This window comes from Neofelis nebulosa, chromosome 1 (genome assembly GCF_028018385.1).
Source record: "Neofelis nebulosa isolate mNeoNeb1 chromosome 1, mNeoNeb1.pri, whole genome shotgun sequence".
Lineage (NCBI taxonomy): Eukaryota > Metazoa > Chordata > Mammalia > Carnivora > Felidae > Neofelis > Neofelis nebulosa.
Genome location: NC_080782.1, coordinates 215,132,366 through 215,146,248, shown reverse-complemented (window position 1 = coordinate 215,146,248; position 13,883 = coordinate 215,132,366). Strand labels below are relative to the sequence as shown.

The window sequence follows — 13,883 nt, the reverse complement described above, 5'->3', positions numbered from 1 at the left end:
TAAAGCATTTTGAGGGTTTTTTTTCTATTTTCTCTTTTTAAGTATGCTGGCACTGTTTATTTTAATAAATATAAATATTTGCAAGAGACTCACTTCTGACCTTGCCCCCTAAAACTTTATTTTCTATCAGGCCTTAAACCTGAAAATTGCAAATTTCTATAAAACTGTACCCTAAGAGTTTCTAACAGTTCCAAATGTGCAAATTTCCATGGAAACACAGAAGAGCAAGAGATTCGTTCTGCCCAGAAAGAAATCTGGGCAAGAGATGCAAGGGGAAGTAATGTTTGAATTGGGCCTTAAGAATGAGAAGGATTTCATCAAAGAGGCAGTAACAGCAAGGAGTTCGGGGCAGAGGTAATGGCCTCATGGAAGCATGAAAATGGGTAGCATGTTCAAGAAGAGCAAGTAGCAGTTCAAGGTGGCTAAGGCCTAAGTTGGCTGGAGAGTAAGAAGAAGGCATAGGAGCCAAACGTGGAAATGCTTGTCAGGGTTATTCTATGAAAGGCTCTAGCAAACTCAGTTGGACAGTCGAACCTAATTTTTACCAGAGGTTAGATTTAAAACATTAGGAGTGAATGAGGACTGCTAAAATCGGAGCTGTTCTTTTTCTTTTCCGAGATGGTAGTAATTGATGAAGTTTGGGGAGTTGGCGGAACTACCCTGAGAGGTTCCACTATTCCCGTGAAAATTAGTAGTTGTTGTGGTAAGGAGATATTTTAGGAATTGTTGACAATAGGTACGTCAACAACTTTTAATTGCATAATGCCCCTAGAAAGATCCAAATCTTTTTCGTGTGTTTCTTTCCGACTCCAGAAATAGTATTGGCAAATGTTCAGAGAAGGCAGAAATCTGCCAGAACATACTCTTCAAAACCCCAGCTCACCTCTTTATGGAAACAATCTTAGACAAATCACTCGCCTGTCATTCAAACTGTATTACTCGGCTTTGGTGTCCATATGCATCATGTTATGAATTGTATGCATGCTTAGAAAGAAAATTTTTTTCTTTTTGTAACTTGCTCAAGTGCTATAATTTGATCTGAGTCATAATTTTGGTGTCCACCTTTCTTTTAGTTAAAACTTTTACTTCCAGGCCTTTATTAATACTTCCACAAGGGATTAAGAAACATCACAACATATGAATTGAAATACTTCATTGTTTTAAAAAACATAAATTCATGAATGACATTGAAGATAAAAAGTAATGCTATTTATAGGCCTTAAATTCATCCTCCTCCCCCTTCAAATCAAATCCAGACATCAGTCCAGCTAAGACTTTAATGGAGTTAAATAATACAAGTGTCAGGATCTTAAAATCATGGAAAGTATCATTGTCATTTTGGTCACATCAGTGTGGTTAGAGTTAGATGACAGATTTCAGTAATGAAATATAGGGCCTTTCGTTTAGAGTTAGGTCCAAATTAATGTTGATTATGTTTCTAATTCCAAAGCTTGCTCATTCACCCAAATACAATGCTTCCCCTGTCTCCTGGCTATTAACTTATTGAAAGAGAAAGAGTTAGTAATAGATTTTTGCACAGCTTACTGAGAGTACTTAGCCATGAAAAATAAATGAGGGGCTTTGGTTTACCTCAGCTGGCCAGTCTGGAGCCCACAGGAAAAGACTTAGAACAACACTTCGTATTACCAAGGAGCAGGATGGATGGAGTCAGTTTGCTGTACAACTCCAGAACACCCCACATGTGTCTTTCTTTTATAGCTACTATTGCATTTGCAATTTTGTTGTGTGGTTCCAGAATCGTTTCTATATGGGGTACCTGAAGGTCCTTCCCATACCCTGCCAACCAGTTAGGGCTATATTTAGATGGAAACGGGCAGCCTGTAATTTCTGTATTAATGTAGATTGAGTTTGTAAGTTCAAACCAGATTTCATGAGTATCCCAGAAACTGTCCATAAAAATTGGAAGCTGAATAAAGTTACCTTTTCTCAAAGGGATGAAGTGTTTTTTTAAGCATCTATATTTTTTGTGAGATTATTAAGGGATATTTTAGATCCATTGTTTAGGGTAGATAGCAACCTGTCAACCAAGGATCATTTTGTAAAGCAATTGTCCACTTCTAATTAGATTTCAAGATGTGTAACTTTTTCTGTTGTCTTCAAAGAGCTAGTTTGGGGATGTATTTAGAGTCTCTTTTTATAAGCTTTAATAAAGCACATACCTGTCTATGAGGGCACTGATTCTATTTGTAGGTATAGGTATTTTCACTCTGATTACTTTTAACTTCAGAGCACCAAGGTGATGCAAGACTATTGAATCTAACACTGAGGCTTGCCTCTACTCACTCCAGTGATCATCCAAGATTCCTCAGGCTGTGAGGACCTTGCAGATGACACCCGTCATTTCACAGAGGAAGAAATTAACACTCGGAGCAGTTAGCTGACTGTTCCCTTCCCGGGTTTGTAGAGCTGATTAATAAAAGAACTAGAACTAGAACCCGGGTCTCCTGCATTTTGTTACACTAAGTCTTCTAGGCCAGAGGGAAATTCGGTGTGTCGTTCCTCTGTTTTCTCCTTCTCTATTTGAAAATCTAACTCTCCTTTAGTGAACTGCTGAAAGCGAGTGAAGAATACTGTTTGTTCCCTAAACAAGAAGAGAGAGATTCTAGTCTGCAAGATGTTTTCAGGATCTGCCCCTTTGACACAGAAATGTGGTTTTATTACATTTAAAAGAGAGAACACGAGAGCCACAGGGTGGATCAGTCGGTTAAGCATTTGACTCTTGGTTTTGGCTCAGGTCATGAATCTCACGGTTTGTGAGTTCAAGCCCCACGTGGGGCCTGCCTGGGATTTCTCTCTCTCTCTTTTCCTCTGCCCCTCCGCAGCTTACTCTCTCTCTCTCTCTCTCTCTCTCTCAAAAAATAAACATAAAAAAATTTTTTAATAAAATAGAGAACACAGTAACTGTAAATCCCGTAACTCAGTGCCCCTCCCACCTCATTTCCAGTTAAAACAGGGAAGTGGGTGACCAATCAGGATAATTGTCCAGACACTTAAAATGTTATTTGAGGTGATAGATAAATAAGCACATATGTCCTTTTGAGAGATTTATGTCATATGAATTAGAAGAATTTCACTGTAAATTTCTCTTTAATTTATTTTGTGTATATGTTAAACATTAGCATTTCAAAGGGACAAAACATATTCCACCAGAATGTTTGGTTCTGTTATTTTATGTAAACAGTATCTGAGCCTTACATGGTCTTAGTATGCATATGGAAATATTGTGTATTTTACTGAAAATAAAATAATTTCTAAATATAAATCTATACCCTTTTAATGATTATCAAACTCATTCTGAGCATGCATTTTAACTTATAGCCATACATGCATTATTTTTAAACAACTTCTTAACTGTGAATCATTTTTTGCTTTATTCCTTACCACAGAATAAGAAATTTATAATAAATGACAAATTAATGGTTCTTTTTTTAAAGATTTGAAGAAAATATAGTATGATTAAAATGCGAAGGCTTTCGGGGCGCCTGGGTGGCGCAGTCGGTTAAGCGTCCGACTTCAGCCAGGTCACGATCTCGCGGTCCGTGAGTTCGAGCCCCGCGTCGGGCTCTGGGCTGATGGCTCGGTGCCTGGAGCCTGTTTCCGATTCTGTGTCTCCCTCTCTCTCTGCCCCTCCCCCGTTCATGCTCTGTCTCTCTCTGTCCAAAAATAAATAAAAAACGTTGAAAAAAAAATTAAAAAAAAAAAAATGCGAAGGCTTTCTTCTCAAAAATTTGTCTGTGGTTTTATAGTTTAGCATTGCCATATTTTGACATATCACTTTATTTAAAAATCACTTTAAATAAAAAGGAATCTAAACACAGAATAATTCCATTAAAGTCAGGACAATAACTCCCTTGGTGGAGGTAATGACCTGGATACACAGGTGTGTTCAGGGCTAAGTGACACATTTATATGAACGTTTCTGTATGTATATTATACTTCAAAGTAGAAAAAAAAGTTTAAAGAGCTAAAATACTCTCTGAGACTTGCCTTGTACAACTTACAAATATGTGATTGGTAGTTTCTTTACTGTTTATTATTTGATGCCAAATTTAAAAGAATAGAAGTGCCTGGGTGGCTCAGTTGGTTAAATGTCTGACTCTTGATTCAGCTCAGGTTATGATCCCATGGTTCATGAGTCCGAGTCCCTCATCAGGCTGTGCTCTGATCGTGTGGAACCTGCTTGGGATTCTCTCTCTCTCTTCATCTCTCTCTGCCCCTCCCCTGCTTGCACGCTATCTTTCTTTCTCAAATAAATAAACTTAAAAAAAAAAGAATAGACTAAAAATATGGTTGGATTGCTTCATTTTTCTCTTTAAATCCTTCCTATACTCTGCTAGGAACTAAGATGTTAAATTGCTAAGTATTTTACCCATTCAAGGAAAAATATGTAAACCTTAATTATGTTTGTCATCAAGATAAAAACCAAATAGGACCTTAGCTTCTGAGTTTCAGAAATGTGAAGTCTTTTTTTTTAACTTTTTATTTTAATTCTAGTTAGTTAACATACAGTGTTGTATTAGTTTCAGGTGTACAATATAGTGATTCAACAATTCCATACATCACTCAGTGCTCATCGTGACAAGTGCACTCCTTAATCCCCATCACCTATTTAGCCCATACCCCCATCCACCTCCCCTCTGGTAACCATCAGGTCTCTATAATTAAGAATCTGTTTCTTGATTTCTCCCCCTCTCTCTGCTTTTTCCCTTTGCTGATTTGTTTTGTTTCTTAAATTCCACATATGAGTGAAATCATATGGTATCTGTCTTTCTCTGACTGACTGAATTTTGATCAGCATTATGCTCTCTAGCTTTATCCATGTCATTGCAAAGAGCAAAAATGAAATCTTCTTCTTAAAGTATATTCCAAGTGTTGTATCATAGACTGTCTTTTAATAAAATAAAATAAAATATAATTCACTTGTAAGTAAAACATTCTTCAAATTTACTTGTATAATAGATGGGTTGGGTTTTTCCTATGACTCGGAAACAAGAAATGTTTACTTTTCAAATCATCCTTGACAGGTTGCCTCTGCCAGAGCAGACGTTCATGGGCTTCTGGACGTTTGGTCAGTCAAGAAATGGAATGCAAAAACTGTTGTGTCCAGCAGTAACTCATCACATAGACGTAAAGGTTGACACCATCATTTCTTCATTCAAATACTGAATGTTACAACTTTTTCTATATGTTCCCTGGGGAAAACTCCATACAATCTCCAAAATAACTTGTTCTGAGGTTATTTTAGATTTAACTTCCACTCCAACTCTCAAGCCAGCCTGGCCTCTGAGGAACTCAGTGTAGGTCATTGTCAGTGACTAGTAGAATTCCTAAGAGCCAACATGAATTAGAGTCAGGTATATTGTGTGTCCTCCTAAAAGAGTTACTCCATGATCCTTGTTTTCATGTAAAAAGGCAAAGGAAAGGAGTATCAGTTGTTAGTTACAACAGAAACTCGTTTAGGTATTCAAGCAGAAAGGGATTTACTGTGGGGAATTGGATGCTTGTAATATCATTGGAAAGGACAGAAGAAACAGAAGTCAATGGGCCACCACTGGACTTTTAGTCTCAAGTTCAGTGTGTCTGCTTCTACTACCATCCCTGCTGCTGGCAGCGACACGGCGAAGCAGGATCAGCAAACTTTGTCTGCAAAGAGCCAGATGGTTAAAGAGCCATACAGATTCTGTTGCAGCTACTCGACTTTACTGTGATCGCACAAAAGCAACCATAGGTGATAGGCTAACAGATGAATGTGGCTGTGTTGTAGTAAAGTTTTATTTACAAAAGCAAGCAATGGGTCACACTTGACCTGTGGGCCATTTAAGTGCATTTAATTGGCAGAACCGAAATCACATCCAGAACCCTTACTGCAAGGGAGTTTGAGGAATGTTGTTTCTAGATTTCCAGCTCCAGAGATACAGACTAGATAGAAAGGGGCAGGATGGAGGATGGCAGGGATGCCACAACAGTCACCATCTAACCCAGACATTTTTGATTAATTAAGGACTGGGGGCACCTGGGTGGCTCAGTCAGTTAAGCATCCAATTCTGGGTTTCAGCCGAGGTCATGATCTCACAGTTCATGCTGACAGCGTGGAGCCTGCTAGGGATTTTCTCTCTCCGTCTCACTGCACCCATCCCCTACTTGTGCATGTGCTCTCTTTCTTTCTTTCTCAATAAGTAAATAAACTTTAAAAAAAGGACTGTATGGCATGGGAATATTGAAAGTGTAGTTACATCTATATAATTCTTCTATATAGTTATTTTCTCTAAGTACCAGCCCTAATATCAATAATATTATTAAATTAGATTCTCTGCTTATGTTTATATTGAATAATTTTCACTATGTGTATAATATTCTACCTTTTGTAAACAACAGTAGTTATCAGCAAGCTTTTTTTTATTTCAAAGACTGAAGTTTAGCCATTATATTCTATATAATGGTATAATAATCGTTCTTTACAATGGAACTATATAAGGCCCTGATTCATGCATTTACAGATTATTTTCCTAGTTTGGCCAGCTCTGGGTCCCAATACTTGGAGTTCAAACCTTGACCATTGTTTAGGAAGGAATAAAGTAATCAGAAATCCTATGGGGTTTTTCAGCTGGTGTACCTTGTGAGTAAAAAGAAAAGAAAGTGAGAAATTAAGATAGGACAATTGAAAGCATTTATAAATGCAAGTATATGGCATTATTATTGTTATAGGTACCATGATAGTCAACAAAATAAGAAGAGGTATATCAAGATGTTGGGTATTTGAATTTAAATTTCATATTTTAGAAAAACTTCAGTTTTTCTACATTTTAGTAACTATCCAAATTCCTTAACTCAGACAACTACTTTATTATAGGGTCCAGCACTTATAAACATACAGGAATATCCAGTAGAAAGATATGAAGAAAGATCCCAAACCTTTACTGAAGAATGTGCCTCCTGCAAATTACCATTGGATGAAATTAACTTAATCTGTGACATTGCTACGTCATGTGGTATGTCAATTTATTCTGTTGATTTTTCCTTCCTGTACTTACTTTTTTCTAAAAGAGGGATTGAAAGAATCTCTAGACATCAAAAAGTCTATGATAGACTCAGTAACTGTGTCATATTGTATTGGATAGTAATTATATGCAATTTAGACCTAATTTCCTATAACAACCTAACAAAATACTATTGTGGAATCCACATAAGCACTGCTAAGTTTGTATGCATATGTCTGTTTCTCATTACAACTGTAGCACAAAGTTAAACACACCCAGGCATGTGCTAAAAATAGAAGGGAACAAGAAAAAGAGAAACATTGGATTTGGGGGCTGGGATTCCAGTTTGATGATGGCGTAAACCACCAAAGCACGGCTGGAGTGCTTTGCAGTCATTACATTTATTTTAAAGAATGGCAAATGAAGGACGTGAATTTTTGGCATCTACATTTCTGGACTGCTGCCATTTCCTACTGACTCATACAGTGTGCCCTGGGTAGTTTTTGGCAGAAGTTTTCAATCGAGGGCAGTTCCTAAGGTCCTATTAAACAGAGGTGATGACAGAAGAAAGGGAGAGAGTTTCTAACTTGCCTAGGATGGGGATTGTTGAGGGGAAAATTCAGAAGCAAGTTTTTGTTATCTAAGTTCTATGAATATTATTTATTCCCAAAATCAGCTTTGTGGAATAAAAATATATGCTTTAAAAATATACAAGGTTTTGGGGCACCTGGGTGGCTCAGTCTGTTAAGGGTCTGACTCTCGGTTTCAGCTCAGGTCATGATCTCAGGATTCACCAGTTCGAGTCCCACATCGGGCTCTGCGCTGACAGCCGGCTTGGGATCCTCTCTCTCTGCTCCTCCACCCCACCCCCATCAAAATAAGTAAAATGAGGGCAAAAATTTATGTATATATATATATATATATATATATATACACACACACACACACACATATGCACATATATGTATGTGTATATACACACACATATATGTATACGTGTATATACACATATATATGTGTGTGTATATACGTGTGTGTGTGTGTGTGTGTATATATATATATATGTATGTATGTATGTACATATACACAGGGGTTTTTGGTAACAGACGGGTGCTCTTATGAAGATATTTTACATTCACCAGTAGAGAATAAATATGGATTTTATGCATAAAGCTTGAACTTTGGCCCTTGTCCCATCTTTCAGAATTGGAAATAAGTATGCTGTGATCCTCTGCCCCATGCCAGTGAGAGGCATCGCTAACCAGGAGCGCTTTTCTGGTTAAACCTTGTCCTGGCCTCACGGTTCTCAGAACAACATTCCAGGCAGCTGCCGTCAGTCAGAATTGGCCCATAAAAATAATGCTGCCCTTTCTGTAATTGAACTCTCTGTTTCAGTATTGTCCACTTATGCAAACTAGAGTTTTAATTGTTTTTTGTTTCTTTGTTTTTATACCTCTTCTGTATTTTTGGGAGAAAAGAGCATTTTGGGAGGTTAGAATCAAAGTTAATTGATATATATACATAACGTATGTATATCCTAATCAATCCATCTACAGTTTGTCCACTGAGTTCCAGCTGTGTGCTCAGTCTCATGATTCAGATTTCACTGGACCTCTTGACCATTCAGAAAATCTACTGCAGATCACACAGTTAACACCTTTTTGTCATTACAGAAAATGAGGAAAATACCCTCTATGTAGTTGCATGCAATCCCATCACCTTATACTTTCTGAACATGACGGGGAAAAGTGGCTACATGGTGGACCTCTCTGACATCTTCCCAAGAGTGGCCAGTAGAATTTGGCACCCATTTGTGACAGTGGCACCACTGGGAAATCCCCTCAAGGGTCAAGTGGTTCTCCACGAGCAGCAGGTAAGGCATCCCGGGCTACTCACATGGTACAATTACGCCAAGAGTAAGCTGTGTGAAGAAAAAGGCAAAGGTGATTCGCAACCTACAAGTGAAAATACGTGCTTTCATAAACATCAAGGAGGGATCAGAGCTGTGTTTTGTCAGTACCACAAAGGCAGGCTAATATCTTCTCTGCGGAGACTTCAACATGACCTATAATTCTGGAAGCATGTAAATTAGGGTTTCTCAACCTCAGCACTAATGACATTTGAGGCCGGATAATTCTTTGTTGTGAAACTTGCATTCTCTTTGGGGAGACAGACCATAAAGTAAGCCAACAAATAAATATGCTGATTTCAGGCGGTGATAAGTGCTGTATAGAAATGAGACAATGTCCTGGGGAGTGATAGGGGTGGGGGAGGAGGAAGTGGAAGGTGGAAGTAACAGTATGAAGGGGTGCTCCCCTTAGGAGATGCGTTTTATTTGAAACCTGAATGACATTCTTAATGTAGACACAGCCACAAACATATAGTGAATGGACTTGTCTTGGTCTTGTTTGGGCTACTATAACACAAGTAGCATAGACTAGGGAGCTTATAAACAACAGAAATTTACTTCTCACAGTTCTGGAGGCTGGGACGTCCAAGATCAAGAATAAGCAAATCTGGATCTGGTGTCTGGCGAGAACCCACTTGCTAGATAGCTGTCTGTTCATTGTAACCTCACGGGACAGAAAGAGCGAGGGATTGCATTGGTGTCTCATTTATGAGACCGCTAATCCCATTCAGGAGGACTCCACCCTAATGACCTAATCACCTCCCATAGACCCCTACCTCCTAGTAATCCTAAATGCCAGGGTTTAGGATTTCAACATATGAATTTTGGGAGGACATAAACCTTCCATTCACTGCAAGATGACACTGAACTCCTTTGGTATGTAATGAAGCTCAAGTTTTAACCATCACTACTAGTGTAAGATAGCACTAATTAAAAGTACAGGTGTTTAGAGTCAAGCTTAAAATAATTCCAGGGGCACCTGGGTAGCTCAGTCGGTTAAGTGTCTGACTTTGGCTCAGGCCATCATCTCATGCTTCGTGGGTTCAAGCCCTGGGTGGAGATCTGTGCTGACAGCCCAGAGCCTGGAGCCTGTTCAGATTCTGTGTCTCCCTCCCTCTCTGCCCCTCCCTGCTCATGCTCTGTCTCTCTCTGTCTCTCAAAAATAAATAATAAAAAACACTGATTTAAAAAAAATAATAATAATTCCAAATAGAAGGTATAGATCAAAAAGCAGGCTGTGTCTCAATTAGTGAGAATTCTGAAGGTCTAAGTTAATCTGTACCATACCAATAGAAAGGAGTGTAATGCTTTTGCATGCTTATTATCCACCTAGTATCTACCAAATACCGTACTATTCATTCAAGCATATTATTCATTCAACAAATTATATCATGTGCCTATTACTGGGGATGCTGCAGCAAAGAAAACAACAATAATTTTTGTCCTGAAAAGCTTACATTGTGGTACAGGAAGACAGACAATGAGCAAAAGAAGTAAATTATATCTCAAGCTAGAAGAGGAGAAGCAAGGCTGGCAGGAAGATTTCCATTCAAAGTAGGGTAGATGGGCAGGGATCGCCTAACTGAGGAAGGGATATTTAAGCAAAGGCTTGAGGGACGTGAGGGGGAGAACAGATATCTAAAATAAGGGCATTCCAGGCAGAGGCCCAGAGGCTGGAGCATGCTTTTGTTCCATCTTTAAAGAAGTGTGGTGGGGAAGATTGAGCAAGGGGGAGAGCATAAGGAGGTGAGATCACAGGTTACTCAGCTAGTTGGAGCAGGGACGTGGTGCAGGGAGTGAGGAAGCAGACTGTGCAGAGCCTCGTAGACCATGGTAATGTCCTGGGCCCTGACTGTGGGTGGAAGAGGAAGGTGTTAGAGCATCTCAAGCAGAGGAGTAGCGTGACCTGACTTATATATTTAAAAGATTTCTCTGGCTCCTCTGCAGCAAATAGTCTGTAGGTGGTAAGGCAGAATGAAGGAGACTAGTAAAGAAATTTTTGCAGTGATCCAGCAAGAGGTAATTGTAGTTTAGGGTATGGAGGTTGTAAGTAACGATGGGTTCTGGATATATTTTGAAGGTAGAACCAACAGGATTTCCTAACAGATCAGATGCATGGGGTGAGAGAGGATGGAGCTAATTAAGGGCAACTTCAAAGTCCAGGGCATGAGCAACTGAAAGAACAGAGTCGCCATCAACTGAGATGAGGAATTGATTTGGGGGGAGTAGACCTTTGATTAAATGTGAGATGCCTGTTAGACATCCCAGTAGATGAGCCTGGAGTTCAGGGGAGAGATCAGAACATTTGGGAGTCTTGGCATGTACATGTTACTGAAAACCATGAGGCTGAAAGAGGTCACCAAGGGAGTGAGTGTGGGCAGAGAAGTCCAAGCCCTGGGGCAATGAAATATTAAGAAATCAGGGAGATACGGGAGAATCAACCAAAGGGATTGACGATGAGTGGCCAGTGAAGTAGGTGGACAGGGCAGGGAGTGTGGTATCCCAGAAGGCTAAGTGATGAGCCTCGCAAACAGAAGAAGCAGTTATTAAATGTTGGCAGTGTGCCAAATGAAAGATTACATACATCATCCCATGCTATTCTTCCAGTAGCCCACTGAGATACCCATCAGCCAGATTTACATTTGAGAGAATGGAGGCTCAGAGAGTTTCAATAACCTGCCCGGTAGCTACATAATGAACTGAGATTCAAACCAGATTGGATTGGCCCCCCCAGAATTAAACTCCATCCACCATCTCACTCACTATAGCTACTTGGGGAAAAGAATAGTGTGAAAACTTAAAAAGTATTCGTAATAGGAAAATATTAAAGAAATGCAGTGTTGCTATTTACGAATACTTAAAGTCACTAGGAGAACAAAGTGTTACCAAGAAACAATACTTTTAGACTGTGTCTAATCAAGAGGAAATGTTGCATAAATAACATGTCAGTGTTTCACTGAGTAAATAAGTCAACTTTAACTTTAGGCCTTGCGTAAATAATTATCATGAATTCTGAGTTAAATTTTTTCAGGTTTTCACTTTTTTTTTTTCATTTTCACTTTCTCCTGCAAGCAGAGTTTATAAATATCCACATATTGCTTATAAAAGTTTGTATCCATCACATGGAATAAGGGCTTTGCTTTATAGGTTCTTTTTTTTTTTTTTAGTTTATTTATTTTGAGAGAGACAGAGAAAGAGAGAGAGAGAGAGACCATGAGCATGAGCAGGGGAGGGGCAGAAAGAGAATTCCAAGCAGTCCCTGCACTGTCAGTGCAGAGCCCAACGTGGGGTTTGCACTCACAAACTGAGATCATGACCTGAGCCAAAACCAAAAAAGGGATGCTTAACCGACTGAGCCACCCAAGCACCCCTTGTGTTATAGGTTTCTAATAAAATATCAGTGGCATTGAATTGAATTCTACAATGAGAAGAATCTGTCATAAAAAAACACATGCTATCTTGATGATTTTTAATTCAGCAAGTCAATTGAGTAAGAATTTAAATTTGGAGTATTTATTCAAACAATCCTGCCAAATTTTCAGCTGTCAAATTAACTTCCAATTTTACATATACCAATTCTTGGAAAGTACTAGATTTTTAGATTCTTAGCAAGTATTTTATTTTCTCAGAAGATCCAATTATTTGGCAACATTGCCGATTAATACTCTGTTCAGTGTAATACTCTGTTCAGCATTTTACAACTGTCGTGGCCAGACTGTCAACTTCCATGGCCAGCACTTTGTCTCCTGACATTCTGACTTGTCCCTTTGACCACAGCCTGAACAGTTTTCTAGAAAGCTACCTCAGCACCCTGAGAAGGCATGCCTAGCTTATAGGAATACTCCCACTGTACCCTCTGAACTGCCTCTTCTTTTCCCAAAGAGGGTATCGTAGCCATCATATTAAAACCCTGTTAGGAGGTAAGACCTCTTTAATTTCAAATGAACAGCATGCGTCTGTAAAATTGGACAAATGATAAATAATTCTAATCAAATAACAAATGTGTGCACTGCCATCAGTTCCTCCTTCCCCATCCTGCCCTCACTGAGAGCAGAGCTAAAATATTGCAGAGAATCACTGCCATTAATTCCACTATCACTTGTCTAAAGCTTGCTATGGATGCATTTCCCTGGTTAAAGAAGTTGTTCAAAGCTTCCTTGCTAAAATAAAATCTTAAGTGAGGAAAGGGAAACTTGGCCATGCCTAAAAATAAAGACCCTCCACCCTTCCCCCTCTCCTGCCATGAGATTACTTATTACATCTGTACGAAGTTTAGAATTTCAGACTTTAGGACATTGAGGTCATCCAGAGGTTACTTTTCTCCCAGTCAGATACAAACATAATAAAATTGCTCACTTCTTCTCCCTGCCCCCCTTAAAGGAGCACCAAAGCCACAGTTACATGTACTCGTGTGTGACGCAAAATTCTATTTTTAAACTCAGAATATATCATTAGTCATTTACAGAAGGAAACCATTAACATCCAAAAGGATGGACCAACAGAACTCCTTCATGTTGCCAATTGTTTCTAAAACTAAGTCCAACGATGGCTGCAAATACATATATGCTTTCTGTCGTTCAGAAAGGCACAGGTTTTCAATTTGCTTATGCCAAGTTATGAGTATATAAGTATTAGACCCTAAAAAGGAAGAAAAATGCAAAACCATACTTATTTTTCTGCTTAATCGTATCTGTTTAATCATCTGCTTATTCTTCTGCTTAATTATATTTTGGAATCAAACATTATTTTTAGAACCTTCTTTTGCTTAGAAAAGTTAATATTATCCCAAACTGCTAAAGCGCTAAGAATTCATGTTAATGTTCATATTTATCATACAAGAAAGAGTTTCTCCTTTAAAAAAATACTTTCTCAAAAAAAAGATTTAATCTAGAATGGAATAAGACTGTCACTTTTTAATTTGTTAATTAATACATTTTCTTAAGTAACTTTAAGGTACTTTAAGGTACTGCCATCCT

At 38.6% G+C, this 13,883-nt stretch overlaps 1 protein-coding gene across 1 annotated transcript in view; it reads left to right on the top strand.

Moving 5' to 3' along the window:
• The window catches only part of VWA8 (von Willebrand factor A domain containing 8), a 365,564-nt gene that overhangs the window by 232,310 nt on the left and 119,371 nt on the right, over positions 1-13,883 (top strand). The window contains exons 27-29 of the mRNA XM_058684129.1: positions 5,046-5,154; positions 6,872-7,010; positions 8,672-8,871. Of these exons, the coding sequence (XP_058540112.1) occupies positions 5,046-5,154; positions 6,872-7,010; positions 8,672-8,871 (448 nt within the window). The remainder of the gene's footprint in view (positions 1-5,045; positions 5,155-6,871; positions 7,011-8,671; positions 8,872-13,883) is intronic.